General features: G+C 33.8%; 1 protein-coding gene across 3 annotated transcripts in view; it reads right to left on the bottom strand.

Annotated features, from left to right (window-relative positions):
• The window catches only part of BMP5 (bone morphogenetic protein 5), a 123,648-nt gene extending 112,002 nt beyond the window's left edge, over positions 1 to 11,646 (bottom strand). For 2 of the 3 annotated variants that reach the window (XM_011960187.1, XM_011960190.1), the window contains exon 1: positions 10,401 to 11,646. In XM_011960187.1, coding sequence (XP_011815577.1) covers positions 10,401 to 10,890 — 490 coding nt within the window. In that variant the 5' untranslated portion in view covers positions 10,891 to 11,646. The remainder of the gene's footprint in view (positions 1 to 10,400) is intronic. The other variant, XM_011960188.1, reaches the window with a different exon arrangement.
• Between the last annotated feature and the right edge of the window lie 6,610 nt (positions 11,647 to 18,256).

Raw genomic sequence — 18,256 nt, 5'->3', positions numbered from 1 at the left:
ATGCATAACTGTAAATGCATCACACATACAAAAAAAATGGCTCTCTTAATTCTGATAAATAAAATTATTCCTCAATGTAAATTACTGAAGAATGATAACTTTTAATGTAAAGTGTAAAGAGAAAAACCTTAAATGGTGATTTGAATATATCAATAAATACGTAGTTGGAATGTGTACTTATTTTAATAACTTTACCCATCACAATTAAAAATCTAGCAGTAATTACCAGTACGATTTGAGTATGTCCTCTCCTAAGCTCACGTTGAAGGCTGATTCCCAACACGGCAGTGTTGGAAACTAGAACCTCATGAAAGGTGCTTGGATTATGAAGGCACTGCCATTATGAATAGATAAATGTCATCTTGTGGGAGGGAGTGAGTTTTTGCTCACCTGGGAATGGATTAGTTCCCTTGAGAGCAGGTTGTTATAAGCCCAGTCTCTCCTGCGTGTCTCTGCACATACTCACATTCCCTTCCACTTTCCACCAAGAGTTGAAGCAGCACGAGACCCTCATTGGATGGGCTGCCTGATCTTAGATTCCTCAGCCTCCTGAATCATGAGCCAAACAAACTTTTCCTTATAAATTACTCAGTCTCAGGTATTGTGTTACATCAACACAAACAGACTGAGACATCATATTAATGGCTTATCTTTCAGCATTTTATTAAATAATGAGAAAACAATAAACCTATGTTTTCCCACTCAATATATTATGAAATATCAAAAATCAATGTGATGATTTTACAATGTGCATCCTGTAATAGAAGATGTCCACAGTTTATGTATGGCCTTTTGTGTGACTTTGGAGACCAAACAAATATATTTTCATCACGTTTAAAAACATTTTAAGTTATTATATTATAACAACTCAAGAAAATTAACAAAAATATTTAACAGCCTCATCTGAAAAAAAGAAAAAAAAAAACCCAAATAGTCGAGGAAAGTCACGACACTTAAGGCTGAATGGTATTAAGTAGAAACAAAATTATAATAATGATTTAAATAGTAATGAGAATAGCTGCAAGTTATAAATCATAAATTCAGACATGATTTGAGTTACAGACAGTACTAAAAGCTCCAAGATTGAAAGATTATTTGAACAGAGTGACCTTCCTGCTTAGAGTTTAAAAGTTTATACACCTAAATTTTCATCATGAATCAACTTCTTAAAAATTAAAACCCTCAAAATGAGTTGACTTATGAAAATAAGCATTAAAAATTTTTTAACATTATTTCAAAGGGTTCTTTATAGAGTGTCCATGTCTTTACAACCAAATATCTTCTTATTGTATATTACTGCCTTGGCTTCTGATCAGTTTCCCCTTCTCCTTAACAAGCAAGGAAATGGAACAGGTAATATCTAAAATTAAAGTAAAACCATGGAGTAGTTCTCGGACTCTGACCAAAGGTAATATGAAAAGCACCTTTCAGCAGCTAATCACAGAAAATGTTGCTTTTGGGTCCTCAGAGGAAAGCACCACAATCCGTCTCATGAAGGCTCTGCCACAGACTGACCTTTTCCAAAGCACCCTGGTGGGGGAACAGAGTCCATCAGCTGTCCAACTTGAAGAAAGAGTCAATGAAATTCAAGGTTTTTCTTTCAGACAGAGGAAAAATTATGTGCATAATGTTTCAGAATTTCAGCAAGGCATTTATTTGATGAAGTCTGGTAGGCTGAATATAGATTTCCTCTAATATTAGATCTCCATAGTATATCCTAGTAGAAATACTTGTAATAGCAGGTGAGACCATTAATTATTTGTCTCATGTAGACTCAAAGGTCTAGGACCTCACCTTACACAATCTTAACTCCAATTCTGTATTATGAGCTCCACTTAGATACAGAAATAGTTTCAACAAAATGAAATGGTTTGCTCAAGGATACACAGCTGGAATTCAAACCAGTCTGGCTTCAAAGCCCTAACACTGAAACCCTACTAAAACAGTTAAGGGAGAACCAAGTGACCCTCCTTCACCCAGAGCAAAGAATACATCTACACAAATTTTGATATAAAGCATATTTAATTAATAACCTTCATTTCTTCCCCACTAGATAAGTATTTTGTGTCTGCATCAAGGTTATTTGCAGAAGAGGCTACACAATTTCCAAGCTGCACCCTCTCTTCCTCTTTTAATAATTACATAAGTGAAATTGCCAACGGTAGCAACTTTGATGGAAAACACAAACTGGTACTGGAAAGGAGTTGTTCTATTCAGTATTCCTCTGTGATTGAAGGGCAGGGAGTGGCTCTGGCCTCAAGGTTTAGTGCTTGATTATTTATGAGAACTAAATAGCTGACATACCTGCTCTACTACTAAATTCTGCCTCTCTGAGTTACAGGAGCTCTGCCAGAGGAGAATAAAGGTAGCAAAGAAGAAAGACAATAATCCCTATCTAACTCATTCTAACATTATTTTTGCCTGCAACATTAACTATGGAATGCGAACACTGCATGTGAGAATATCATATGATTCCACTCAGAATTCAAAAAAGCTCTAACACACAGTCATGGATCATTTCAGGAGGTATAACATACAATTGAGAATAAACAGGGATTAGAAAAATATATTGCTCTTCATTTTGCTCTACATACTTGCACATATTCTGCTCGTTCCCCTACTGAATTTTTTCATTGGCAATTGCAGTCCACAGTTCATATTGTGATCTGAAAGCGCTACTTTCCTTGTTTTAGGGGGTTCTGTTCTCTGGGTAATTTTTGTTTTTTAATTTCAATTTTCTCTAAAATGGTTTTAATATATCAGCTGAAATTATTGACCCAAACACAATTGAAGGATTTTTTTTCAGCATGCCATGCTTATATTTACCACTTTATTTCACCAACTCCTGAAGTAGTTATCTCTCACACTAAATTATTATTCTCTTGAATTTTATTATAAATTAACCAAGACAAAGATTAACATATATATCAGTAACTTGCACTGAAATTGAAGTAATTCTAGAACCCTTGCTGACTAAACAACCAATGTTTATTTATCTACTTGTGCTAAATATCTTCCATTTGTACTTCAAGATCCACTTCTTCACATTTCCCTATTCTGCTATTCTCACCAAGAGACTAACTTTTAGGAACCACACCAATGGGTTCTGTGGCTCTCTGGCTTTCAGTGAGGGTGAACCAAGGGAAGACCAAAACATATGGTCTGGGTATTTATCCCCTGGAATCTGTACCCCTCCCTGCTGAATATCTAGGGATTAGATGCATGGCATCTTTCTCCCAATGCCACAGTTTCTATCAGGGCACCTTCCCCACATATCTCTCCTCTGAGCTTTCTGGTAACTATGCCCCCTACCCAGGAGTAGTGAAGGCTACCCTGCCATCCCAAGACACTATATGATCCCTTGTTTTGCCGCATCAAAACAAAACAAAACCTCTGCCCACAACACTATAAACATTATAACATTACTTAAACTCTCCTAAATGATTCAGTTTGCACATTCTGTCTCTTTTCTTCTGGGAACGCTGATACATCTCAGTGGGTGGGGCAGGCGGGGAGTGATGAATGGGACATGGTTTCTGTTGCCACAACATGTAATCAAACATGTAGGACTAGCCTCGCGGGCAAGTGACCGGTGCAGCTGCACAGGGCCCTGGGCTTAGAAGGTCCCTGCTCTTGGTATAATGCTCTGCTGCCACCATCTTGAAATTCTTAATAATTTTTGAACAAGGGGCTTGCATTTTCATTTTCATCAGGGTCCACAGATTATGCAGCTGCTCCTGTAAATTATCTCAACATTCATCGAGTTGAGATTTGCACTTATTATCTTATTATCTACACTTTATCTTTAGATAAGGAACCAGAGGCACAAATAATTTAAATAACTTGCTCAAGTTCATGCTGCTAGTAAGCATGTAATATGGGATTCCAATCCAAGCATTCTGGCTTCCTGTATACTACTCTACTTCTGCGATGGAATCAAAGAAAAGAAAGCAATTAAATTTAATTTATAATTAAACTTTAAAGTCATGTGAGCAGTAATGTGCCATGAACTTAAGATTCTGGAGATGGCTGTGTCTCCTATATAGAAAGGGTAATCACAGAGTCAGAACAGAGACAGAAAATCTGCCCAACAAATAACACGGAACTTCTCATATCATTAGAGCATTAAAATAGCTGAAGAATTGTGTACATGCTAATAAATCTTTTCTTGGTTTAGACATGTCTTATAGTCCTGCATAAAATCTAAGCAGGATTTACATCTGTTGATCCTGACTTTTTAAAACTATTTTCTTTATTCCTAACAACTCCAGGAAACCTGTTTAACAAGAACAATAAAAGTTGCTAAAATTATATTCTAGAAAGAAATTGAACAAACAAAATATCAAAGACAAGGATCTTCATTGTCTTAGAAGTCATATAACAGCACAATCTCCAGTTTAATTTCAACATCCAAATATTCAGAATTATACAAGGTTTTGGTTTCTAAGAGTTACGTAATATGTATTTAATTCACTGCCTTCCAAGCTGAGGTTAATGCATTCTTTTTGATTTATGGGTTTTTGTTTTGTTATTGTTGTTGTTGTTTTTCTCCCCAAACCACTAAAGACCTTTCTTACTATTCTACAAATAGTCTTTTTTTTCTCTTTTTAAACACTGTATATTTTAATAGATTTTGTTTCCGCCTTTTAAAATTATCATTTATCCACAACTTCTTGGGCAAGACTCATACAAACTAGGGGTTACTACTACTTGGTTGTGCAGATTGTTTTAAACATCTCTGAAAAAGTCAGGTGAATACTCCACCATTATTTTTATCTTACTCTCAGATTTTGTGAGCTGAAATCTTAAACATCCCAATCTGACATCAAAATCAAAACAGATCCCTTTTCCCCCTAAATAAATGAGCTGTTTGTCAGGGCTGACTAGTGTGTTTTAAAGGATATCTTAGCCAAGGGTATTATTTTAAGAGATGAGCAAATGGGAAACCCCACAGCCCAGCCAATAAAATATGAACTTAAGGTGCAAAGAAGCACTCATAAATATTACTTAGAACAAGGGATTCATTGTTTCTCTCCAACCCTTTCAGTGGTTCCTCTGATCTCAGCCCCTCTCCTGTGCGTCAGGGAAGCCTCTTCCTTTAACCTGTGGTTTTTTAAAACTGAGCTACTACATTATTTATGACTGTAAATGTGAGTAGCCTGTCTGTATGCTCCTTGTACACACATACTGAGACAACCCCCCTCCTTCCCCACTTCGGTATTTTAGTGTGTAAGGATGAAAGGGTTTTCCCCTCGAGCTGATGTGGTTAGGGATGTTGAATTAGCTGCTGTTCAGTATGAGGTAGACTGAGGATTTCCCAGCACCTCCTCCACCTGTACAACTCAAAAACCAGCCTTTAATGACTCATTTCATTCCTTTTCTTTCTTTCAGGCTCTTTTACCAAAATATTTTATTTCTTTCTCTGTCTCATCCTTATTCCTGTATGCCTCTAAATCCTACTCTTTGTCTCTTTATTCTTTCTCATTATCTCTTCTCAAAACAAAATTAATTTCTTCATGGAAGTGACAGAATATTAAGGATAATATAAGCAAAAGTTTTTTATAAACTAAATAGGACTGGCATGTTTGATGAGTGTTATTTTTGTTCAATGTTGATTTCTTTTTCTTTCTTTTACTTTTCTTGAAATTTTCCCTTTTAAATGTTATTTTATAAAATAAAGGCAAAACACAATTAAATTCTGTCAATGGGATCCTTAGGGAGAGATGAGGAGGCAAAGAAGAATGGGATGATGGAGAAACAATTACAGGGGATGGCAAGAGCCAGGGCAGCTCTGATGCCCTGGGGAGCTTTTCTCCCAATGGGTGGAGGCCGCAATTGGCACGTCATAACCTTTTCCTCCTCAACTGGAGAGAAAACAGGAGAGTGCACCTCAATTCTCAAACTGTAACTAATTGATTTTCAACTAATTTAAGCCTCTAGCAAACCAGGACCAAAGGCAGACCCCAGGAAGGGTGGGAGTGGTAAGGAGAGGGGTGCCAAGAGTGCCTGGGGCTACAGAGACACAGAACAAGGAGGAAAGGCCAAAAATTGCTGTAAGAAGGGAGGAGGGAGAGTGGTGATATTACAGAAAATGGAAGAATGAAAGGGAAGGAGTCAGAGGTGGCGGCTGAGGCAGTCCCAAGTCCTCCTTAGTTCCAGCTAATACGTCTCATTAATCTTTAAAATTTGATATTTGTAAGTAACCATTAAAATTTGCAAAAAAAAAAAAGGCATTTAATTAAACTATGATTATAACTATCTCTGGCAACCCTGCGTGTGTCTGTCATGCCAGTCACTTGATAATCAATCATCTTTAAAGCAGAAAAAGAATCCTGTTGGTCACGATTATGAATGTGAAGGGTTGTTGAAGAAGAGAGAAAAAGGTCTCCACACTCAGCAATATTTTTCTCTTCAAAAGTTAAAACTTTTACAGAATGACTGTTGCTTTACCCATTATTAGCATTAGTTACTCCAGGCATAATTTATGAATATGTACTATAATGGCTTTAGATTGTCTTTCCTTCCAACCCATCCCCCTTCAAAAAAAATCTTCCATGTGTTTATGGGTGTGTTTATGTTGCACAAGTGTTAATAACTGTTGGAGAGACTACATCGATAGGCATCTTTAGGCAGATTTGTATATAAATTCCTTTCCACTGGGCACTTGATTCAGCCAAAAACAACAATAAATTATCAATGATGCCTTTCAAACCTGTCAACTGAGAACATAAGCATTTTTTCCTTCCAGCACCAAGAGAACTTAATGATTAGGGTAAGTAGGCAAAAAAGGTTTAAAGTTTTTGAAAGCATTTTTTCTTTCATGAAAATATACTAAGTATGTTCTCATATTTAAAAAATTTAACAGCACATTTAAATACTTTTATGCTTGGAATTAAAACATATTCTTGAAATATATCTAAGAGAAAAACCATTAATAAACTCAAAGTTCAACTTTTTCCAGAGGAATATGTAGATACAAAGAATAATATAAAAGTAATTTTCCTGTTTTTACTGTTTTTTACTTCCTCTAAAATATCTAGTGTTATGTCATTGTGGCGACAATGTCATCAAGTAATCAAAATTGGCTTCTAACTAAAAGATCTTAGAAATGCACTACATGTTTTCTTTGTGTAAACAAGAAATAAATATTGTAAGCAAATTATCTAATCATGTCTTTAACTTGTATTGGTATTTAATACATATACTAACACTTAGCACTTTTGACAAAGAGATGGTTAAAAAAGAAAACTAAACAGAAAGACATTATTATTAACAAAATAATGTTATATTGACTAAGCAAAAATTCCACTGATATTCCACAGTTTTAGGGAAAAAGCAAATAATTCAACCTGTAAAATTTAATACTATGAGACTGATAAAAGTGGCCTAAGAATAATGAATATGATAGAAGGAATATTTCTCTTCACACAATTAATAATTTATATTCGTTTCTTCAAAATAAACAAGTCACTAAAATAAAGGTTAAAATGATGCTTTTGGTTTCACATTCAGATGTTTGCATGCCTCAGGCAATTTATTTACGTTTTATTTTTCTTTTAGTAAATTCAAATCTATTTTTCACTTATGAACATAAAGCTAATCTCATCTGAATTTTAAACAGTGGGTATTTTGTTAAACATGATTCTGAGTTTGGGTTAAGTTTAATTGTTCTTCATGACCAAAACTATGTTGAAAAATGAATTTCTGAATGACAAGGTAACTGTAGAAAATCCGTTATTTGACTTGAGAAGGACAACACACAAGCATTTTTGAAAAGGATGCTACTAGATCATTTTCATATAATTCTTCTAATTATGGGAAATGTCAACAGATTCTTTTCACATATTTAAATATCCAGGTGACTTCCTCAATACAAATCCCTTGACTATTACTAACGTGACTCATTTGTACTTAGTCTCAGCTATATGCATATATTTTAAGATAGTGAAAAAATAAAATCTAATCCTTTTTAGTCTTATAAGAACATGAAATAAACTACAGGTAATATTTGCTAATGGATATTACATTTAAAAAGCACTGACACTCTTATTGCAGCTAATAATGTTATTACACTTTCACCTTTTCTGAGTATGCTTACTTATTTGATTATAAAAGAAATGCAAAAGTTAAAGCTTTTTACTAAGTAGTGATCAACTATAAGTTTTGGATTTATTAGAAGGCATGATCAAAGGATAATTAAACTGTGGTTTAATTTTCCTTAAAGTCTACCAAGAAAAACTCACCTAGTGTCAGAATCAGTTTGTCAGTAATTTCATGTAAGACAGTTTGGAATTATTAAATAAAGAAGAAACAACATAGCTTGTTATTGAGTATAAAGTACTACTCAGCAGTTCAAGCATGATACAAATAAATACACAATTTCTCTAAAGCTTATAACTAACATTGTTTCTCTAGAGTCTAATGAATAATTGTATTTCTTCATATAGGCAATAAGCTAATAAACTGTTATGTTATTATAATCTGAACAATGTAACTAAAATGTCATTTATTTTTAAATGTGTTTCTCAATAATAAAAAAGTTCTAGGAATCAACGAATAAAACTATTATTTGTTTTGACTTTCTTACTCTACGTAGATTTATAAAAAGTAAACACATAAATTAAAAAATCATGCTTACACTTATCTTGTAAATGATCAGAACAATTCTAATAAAATATGACATTCATGACTGAGCTATTGTTTATTAAAATATGTAACATATATATGCTTCTTTGTCAGATTTTAGATGATATGACCTGATTTTCTCAATGGTTTATGAATATATAAATTTTGCTAGATTGAAATGTTTCTATTAAAATATTTATACTACTTTAAATTCTTGAATAATACTTTAGAAATGTTACAAAGCAAAATGTACCACAAGCTACGTTTGCATGTCCCTTATACTAGGTAAAAGCAACCAAATTAATTTGACATTAAGCTATATTTTAAAGGCTAAAAAGTTCCATGTGAAGTCTGTTAATTATATGTAGAAGAAAAGGCCTCCAGGACACCTGATTAGTGCAACAAATGATGACTTACTCACTTAATAATGAGAGCTTTGTCTCTAGTAACATAAAACATATGATTTATTAAGTACCTTATCCTTCATGCTAGGATTGCTAAGAGCAAATGAGCAGAGTATATTAAGCAACATATATTATAAAAGCATTCATATGTTATTAAGATTTGTTGATAATCTGACTTTTCAAAGAATATTTCCTTTGAGATGTTACATGAGGAAGTTTTTAATTAAGCGTTTTCTAAAACATGTTAATTTTAAGTCAAAGCAGATTGCATTTGTAAAACAAAGTTCTAAAAGCTATTACATCATAAAGTTCTCAATTCTTCCCAGTGGATTAAATTTGTTGATAGAATTTTTAATCTTCAAAAATAAAACACATTCGATGTTATATTCCTTTGCCTGCCAGAAGATAGTAAATTTCACTTTCAATTTTTACTAAAACATTTAAAGAAAACAACAGCCCTTATAAGATAATTTGAAATTGGTAATCCATAATATTATTGTGAGAGGGAATATTGGGAACTAAATTATCATTTGACATTATCAGTATTTAAAAACCATCATGAAATACCAGCTATGACTGAGATATAATTTTAAAATGTTCTCACTGATATTGTTGTGGTTTACAGAAAATTACAATTAAATATTTTATCTCATGTAGAAGGAAAATTTTGTATAGATAAAGACCCCTAAAGCATGTTTTACATTGTTCTTGCCTGTGAAAAACATCAAGTAGGTAGAACATACTTTACACATTACAGTTAAGAACTGTTAGATTGACACTTTATTTCTGAAATATTTATTATAGAACTTCAGAATCCCTTCCTTGATTCCTTGATAGTAATCTTTTATGGTGCTATTCGATCTTGGTTAATTTTACATCTATATGTTTACAGTAGTTGCTTCCCCTAGATGAGAGATTTTTAAGTAGTATGTGAATATATACTTATATGTGGTTTAAATCACTTTAAAAAAAGTGGTTCAGAATGTCACTTTTACTTTCCCATCTGTAAGTGCTCGTTTCTTTTTTTTATTTTTGCCCATAGCATAGCTATCCTCATAAATGTCCCTGTTTTTAGACTATTGTCTTTGCATTCATATATTTAAGCGAGGTTGAAATTTTAACAAGATCTGAAAAGACCCACACTATCAGTGTTTAAATTTAACTATTCATATTAAATATATATATATATGACTTTTTGCCTAAGGCAAAATCTTACATAGCATGAATGAAAGAAACAAAATAGAAGCTAAAGAGGAGAGTTAGAGAAAATGACTTTATATAAACATGACCACCTACCAAGCAGCTCCTTTACTATTAGGAAAAACTTCCACTTTGTAATAACATAGATTAACAAACAAATGAACAACATACCTAAGTTGACAAAGCTCATGACCATGTCAGCATCATTCAGAAAGTTGGTATCATGGAGGCTGGCTAGAGGAGGACTCTGGGTGGTCAGAGGAGTCGTCCGAGACAACTGTAAGCGACGAGGATACCCATTGGGAGAGGCTGGGTATCCCTTTCTTGCCCCTCTGGTCTCTTCTGCCAAGGATGCCCTTACTGAGTACTCCGACTCTTCAGGATTTTCTTCATTGGTCATGGCATTGTAGAGGTCCAGCATAAAGAGAGGTGCAGAGGACGCTTGTTTTCCAGGAGAAAATGGTCTGGGTCTGTGAGGCAAACCCAAGATAGAGAGAATTTCCCTTTGTATTTCCCGTCTTTCGTGGTTCCGTAGTCTTCTATAAATAAAACTGGAGTGAACATGATTGTCTCCCAAACCTTCTTTTGCATAACCCACTAGAACCCAGCAGCTCCAGAGGAAACCCACAATACCCTTAAGTAAAAATACAGTCAGATGCATTTTTGTCCAAAAGCAAAAGTTGATACTTTTAGTCCTTCTTGTCCTCTTAAAAAAAAAAAAAAAAAAACTAAGTTTCTAGGAGGTACACTTTCCCAGTAGCTGAAAACAAATTTACCTATTTTTCATGACAGTGACATTTCTGAGCACAGCATCCTCACTGATTTTCCTGTCCTATTTTAAATATTTTGGAAAGTGTCAAGAGTAGTTATTTCTAAGAAAGCTGAAACTCAGATTTCCAATTATCCACAGTTGTTAAGAGTTTTTGCTGCATTGATGTAGCAGAAGACGGCTAATATTATATGATCAGATGACCTATGCATTCCTATATGAATTTATGATAATCAGGCCTTTGGTATTTGAATTAACAAAAGTTGATCTTCTGATAAACTGTAGTTCCCAAAGTAATCTTCACTTGCTCTTGAGTTCTTCTCAACCCTTGAGCTCTTTCCAAAACAAATCCTGATTTCTGAATCACAGATCTATGCTGATCTGCACCTTGGTGTTGGAATATATATCTGTCCGGCAGCTTGGTGATAACTTTAACATCTTTTGTGTCGTCTTAGTGTAAAATAATACTCTAGGTTGTACTATTCAAGTAAATGTGTTTCCCTGAATTTACTTGAAATCCTTCCTGTAAGTCCATTCAATCCCTTTCTCCTTCTTACTGTTAATTCCACCTCCAGCAGGCACAAATATACCAGCCCTCTTCAAGAGAGATCTAAAGAGTAATGTAAGCACGACCCTGCTGGGAAAGAAGAGGCTTCTCATTGTAATTTGAAACTGGTAAAGCAAAAAGAACTTAACCCTTTTGTTACCAGAAAAGTCTCCATTTTCACAATTTTATAACCACGCATCTAACATAGAACGGTGATGCATGGGGCATACAAATTCTAGGGGAAATAAAAGGCAGTTTTCAAGTAGTACACTGAAAATTTTGCCATCCATTTTACGTAGTACTTCTTTAGATCTTTTTTTTCAATGACATGTACTTAATACACTTCTGTATTAAGTCTCAGGTTGTGCCTAAGTTAGCTTGATGAATCTCAGTTCTATATTTGAGATTATTTCTAGCTTTTGTATGTCATTAAAATGCACTTCTTAAAAAATAAAAGGATGAGTTGTAAATTGAGGTTAATTCACTGTTTCTTAATGACAGAAAAGCCTTTTAAAATAAAATACAGCAGAAATTAATCACTAATAAATGTATTCTAGCTGCCAAAATGGTAGTTGTAATAATTCAATAACAGTGATTAGATAACCTAGCTTTAAGTGTCTTTAAGTATTAAAATTTTAAGCAGAAAGTTGAAATACAAATATCCTACAATGTAGTGTCATGATTCATAACTTTTAAGTTATTTCAGTTGAAATATACACAGACCTACAAATTAGATATTTCCCATAAATTGTACTCAATACTTTGATTTGTTTTAACCTATGCAAATAAACACAAATCAAATCTTCATGACTACACGCAGATTGAAATTTGAGTTTTTAAAATTTGATGGGTAAAATGGGGAAAGTGCACACCTTTCTAAAATACCATACTTAATCCAAGGAAATGAGCAAAGTATGTGTTTATCCTTAATGTTTAATGCCTTTAAAATTTGGAAGTCTACAATGTTTTTGTGCAGCTCTAATTTTCCTTACAGGCTCTCACTTAACCTTAGGGCTCACAGTACTTTCATTGTCTGGGATAGTATTCTGATACCAACGTAAATTTATCGAGCAAATTCTAGAGCTGTTATGAAATTTTAATGTTTTTCCTTTACTCTACCTACTGGCGCCTGGTTTCTTGTTTAATTTCTTTTTAAATATTTCCTCTGAGTGTATAAAGAAAAGTCATATTTCTCAGAAGTCTTCAGTTATTGGTGAATGCAGAATACTGAAAGGGCTTGCAGAATCTTATTGTATGCATCTTTTTTTTATACAAAGTTGTTGCAGGAAAACTTGATGTTGCTATTTAATATTTGCTTTACTGAAATTTAATTATGAAGAGTCATGTAGGATGACACAGTAGCAGACCCAAATGCTGACATACATGGAACATCCTTGTAAAATAGGTATCACAAAGAATAGCAATAGAGCAGGTTGAAAGTAAGTTAAGAAACACCACTTCAAAAAGAAATAGTTTAAATGGCTAAAATTCTTGACAGTGCTTATTTAATATCCAAACCAAACTAAGAAACAAAGTCAAATCAATTACTTTAAGACAAAAAGTTTCTCTGCATTTATAAAACATCCTAAAGTAGGCTACAGTTCTCAATATTTGAAAAGAAATCATCAAAGTTATGAATTTGCTTCATCTGTCTCTAGAGCACAGCACAGAATTACAAAGTAAAAATTTACCACACTAGAGGAAGAAACAACTCTTATTATCTTCCATATGTGCTGATTTTTTTTCTAAGATACATGCGAAAAACAAAAATGAGACTAGGCATCAAAAGTCTTAAAACTCATTTTCCCAAAGCATGATTTATAATATCAATCAGTGTAATTATAATTTAATTGTTTCACCAGGCATATAGCCTACCTCTACATTGGAAATCAGTTGCTAGTATTCTTAGTCAGAATATTAAGTAATCACCCTCCCCGCCGACCTTCCCTTCCAACTCAACTAGATTTGGCAAACACTTATTTTTCAAAAAGATCAACTTGTGCACTGAGGGAAAGAAAGTAAAGAAAAAGCCTTCCAGGAATAAAGAGGAAATAGTAACTACCAAACAAAAAGTCAGATTCATTTTCAATTAAAAGTACACGTATTTTACTCCACCATTTGAATTCTCAGGTAGACTTGTAGTGAGAGCAATTTGAAGGATAAAGTATTTTGCAACTGCAAAGTATAAACATTCCAAATTTCAGAGTATGTATTTAAAGTTGCATACGGCATTGAACATACGGAATAAGCATATGCTGAGAAAGAAGACATGGGGACAGGAAAAACACCCAGGGCATCAGAATAATTGTGTCTAAAGATAAGCACATTTCAAAAAAAAAAAAAAACAGGAGCCTTGTAAAAATCTACCTTTCACAATGTAGTATTTTCCCGGATATATCCTAATGTTAGGAAATTTCTGGTGAGGAACAGAGACAATGGAATTCATGTGAGAAATATTTCTCCACTGTCATTCTTTCTGTTCATTTTTCACTTTCTCTCATTAAAATCTGACACATTTCATCTATTGATATATAAACCAGCTATGTCCAATCAACCAATTTTTTTTTTTTTTAGCGTTTTAAAAGAAACTTGTTCCAAAAAAAATTTGAAGCATTTAAGTCTGTGTTGCTCTAGAAGGACGTTTCTTTTTCACTTTTGGCTTTTTGTTTTGTGTTTTCTCCTTGAAAACATTTTTCCTTTCTCTCCATTAGGAGAAAGATCTCTTAATACAAAGATATGACTGCAGTGAAAGACAAATACCCAATGTAAATGGCATCTGCTTTCTAAATTGTCTCTCAAATTAAAATTCAAAATCCTTTGAATGTGATTATAAAATCTTAAGCAAAAGCTATCTTAGATTGTGTTGGAGGGAGTAAGGGGAAAGGGTGGAGATAAGGCCACTTAGAATGTTGAAGAGGCTGGAAGCAGTGGGGGAATTTAGGGAAGGTATCACCTTCTAGACTCTTTTTGGTGACTACATGCACAAATGCATAACAAAGCAGCATCTATGGTATTAAATTACTTCAGTTCACTCTCTTTGAGTGAAAAACATATAAGTAGAGAATATGGTGTGGTCCAAAGGAAGGCAGAGCAGTGCCACACCACCACCATCTGACTTAGATTTGCTTGTTATAACCTGAAAGGGATTGTAATCATGGGCAGCATAGGCTTTTTGTCCATCTTGATTACTAGTTGTTAAGGAAGACTTGGAAATGCATAATAAAATACAGTCACCAAAAACTTTTGAAATGTTGGGTATTATTTTTCATGGATGGCGACATTACTGAATAGTTTTAAATGAACAGAAGATTTTTCAGTATGCTTTGTATTATTACATGTTCCTAAGATTGATTTTATATTATTTCTTGAGAGTAAATGTTATCCTATGAATATATTTAAGGACATAAAATTATTATTTCAATGTAGTTATTAATCAAGGGAGATTTCTAGTTTTTTCTTGAGACTTTAACTGTAAAGCAAACTGCATGAAAAGAAGGGCTGAGTTTATTTTGGTCACTGGTATAAAGCAATACATATTAGTGGTTCAGTTAATATTTGCGTAACAGTCCATTTTCTTAACAAAGATGAACAATATCCCAGGGAATTTTTTAAGGGCAGTTCTCGCTGAAGTAATAGTTATAAAGATTCATTAAGCGGATGAGTTGACGAACTGCTGCATCAGTTAGTACGTAGGCTCCCCTAACCTTCTGAAGTTTCCTTTCATAAAGAAACTTGCCAATTACACATCTTACCCCAGTTATGAATCTAACTACAAACTTCTGTCAATACTAGGCAATTGTAATAACTCAGAAGTGAAAGCATTATGTAAAGAATTACATTAGAACTTGCAAAATACCTTGGTCTATCATTACAAGGACAGCCTACTGAATTGAAGTAGCCCTTGACCCAAATGAGCAACTTCTATTCCTGTCAATTAACACCTCATTCCTTTGCACTGTAATTGCTTATTGTATGTGTTTTGTTTTGTTTTGCTGGTGCTGTTTTTATGACCCATATTACAATGCAAGAAGCCCTGAAAATGACCATTTTTGTTTAAGGAACATTAGCAATTAAGAGCACACCTGCTAAGGCTCAGTAGGTACATGCAGACATGAAACACACAGTAGACCTGAGATGAAGTGGGGTCTGGAGCACGGAAGAATGCACTAAAGGCATGTTTGTGAGTATCAAAGTAAATGCTTATAAGCCCACACTATTTATACTTTTCTAAATGGCTGACTCTAACTACAAGTATCTTACCAGTAAATTGACCAATTCAAAACCTGTAGTAGTGTGACAGTTTATGAAAGACACAGCGGCCAATTTACCCCAAAATTCCCATTAACAGCACCTCGATCCTGAGTAGAAAGTAAAATCTATAAATGTCACTAGTCATGTTATGTTCACAATGAGACAATTTGAAGAAAACTTAAAAATTACCTAATGCAAGATGGCCTTGATGGCAGACTTACTATTATCTGTAATGTTTTAACTAAATGGCCCTACTATTCCATAGCATTCTTTTTATCTAGGAAGCAGATAATATTTTGAAGGTCTTCTTCAAAACCTTTAAGATAAATTTACAGCCTAACAAATTGGCCCAAGATACATGACAGAAATCGTCCATCAGGAATATAAAGAACTTGTGTGTACATCATCCAAGATCCATTAATATTCTGTGATATGAGAGGATATGGACTATCTGCTTCCTAAGATATAATACACTAAAGAAATATAATAGTGGGGAACATAACAATAATTATTAATATTCAAGCTGTACGTGTAAATATCCCTCTAACACAAAGGTTCTCAAACCAGGCTGCACATTAGAATCACAAATGGGGACAGGAGGACATTTTAAGAAATACTAAGGGTGGGACTACACCCAAGACCAATTATACCACAACTCTTGAGAACGATCCCAAGCATTAGTATTTTCCAATACTGAATAATATGTAGCCAAAGTTGAGAACGCCTGACAAATAATCTTGGCAACATATAAATCACATATAATAAGCTATATATTTCAGTACCATGACAACTTCAAATTAGAGAAAGATTTTTTATTTTTTCCCTGATTGCTGCTAAGTTTCTATGATATGTAATAAATTATTCTTTAAACAGATACACGCTTGCTTGCATCAAGAAAACCTTTTCCATCCATTTACAGACTAAATACTAGGCTATTCTGTACCTACTATAGCAGTAATTAAAACAGTTCCTACTCTTCCCCAAATTAGAGGTCAGCTGTTTCTAGAACAACTTCCTTAAGTGTTTGTCTTTCGAATACTGAGCTTAAAATGCAGTTTCTTAGACACAAAGTGCTACTGTTTCACAGAGGGAATAAGAATATATTTTTCAAAATGGTATCTACTTGTTACATAGTCCTCTGCTCTTATTTACAGTTTTTTTCTTAGATTATAACATCATGTGAATTATAAAGCCTCTTCCACTACAAAGCTTTAAAATCTAATTTTAAAAAATTCAGTCATCATTTGAACTCACATAAAAAGAGCCTTCTTATCTATACTGGATATGTTCAGTTCTGAAGTTTTCCCATTTTCTTGGTTTTTAGAGAGAGCCATATGCATGCGTATGCATGCACATGCATCTTCCTCAGAGGCGAATGTTTGTTTCTGAAGTTTCCTCTTACACTGGCTCTCCTTTCCATCTTCATTTCCCAGTTACTTCCTATATTTAAAATGTATTGATTTTATTTTCTTATCCTTTGCATTCTGTTTATATCTTTTGTTTCTCTATTTTACAAGAAACTCTTTATCTTGTGTCTCCATTTTTAAAAGGCTTATCCCTCCTAGTTTTCTTATCTAGAACTCTCTTTCAAGTGTGTAACTGTTTTCTTTATCTCTCACCTTTCACCACCCCTTTCTTCCTACAGAGAGGCATTTAATCCTACCATCTCTTCTCCTAATCTCCAGTTCTTCTTTCTTCTAGAACAGTTGTATTTTTATAGCTGCACATTCATCAGCAAGGCAGTGATGACATCAATCTGCAATATAATAATATTCTCCCCATCTTACAACTTCATTTTACTTTTAAACTGCTTCTGTGGAAACAGATGCATATATTGTACCCTATTTACCCAACCCAAGAAGCTCAGTGTTTTCAGATGTAGATAGAAATTCTTTTGAAATATTCACAACTTTTTCACTATTTCTGGCCAAAACCATGATAATAATAATAACAATAACAGTAATAATAACTCTAAATTTGTTTTTTAGAGACGCGTCTCACTATGTGTCCCATCCTGGAGTGCAATGGTTATTCACAGGCGTGGTCACAGCAGACTATAAACTATAACTCCTAGGCTCAGGCAATGCTCCTACCTTTTCCTCTTGAGTAGCTAACACTTATAAGCATGTGCCACTGAATCCAGCAATAACTCTGAATTTTAATGAGATATGCAGCCTTATAGTAAAAATACAAGAAAATAAACTAAGTAGCTGTTGAAATTATATCCTGTCAGTTCACACTTATAATGAATAATTATCTTTGAGTCTAAGAAATTACCTTCTTACCATCCAATAATTTTATATGCTGGCATGAGATATTTTCTCTTAATAGTAGGCTCTAATCCAATATGCAATCCCACTTAATACTGTGTCTTCTAAAAAGTCTTCTAAGATTTGTATGTTTTCCTCCAACCACTTCTAGGGAAATAAAGTTAAGCCAAATTCTCTACAATTTCTACAA

The sequence above is a fragment of the Colobus angolensis genome, unplaced genomic scaffold (genome assembly GCF_000951035.1).
Source record: "Colobus angolensis palliatus isolate OR3802 unplaced genomic scaffold, Cang.pa_1.0 Scaffold51, whole genome shotgun sequence".
Classification (NCBI taxonomy): Eukaryota; Metazoa; Chordata; class Mammalia; order Primates; family Cercopithecidae; genus Colobus; species Colobus angolensis.
This window is presented reverse-complemented; position numbering and strand designations above follow the sequence as displayed.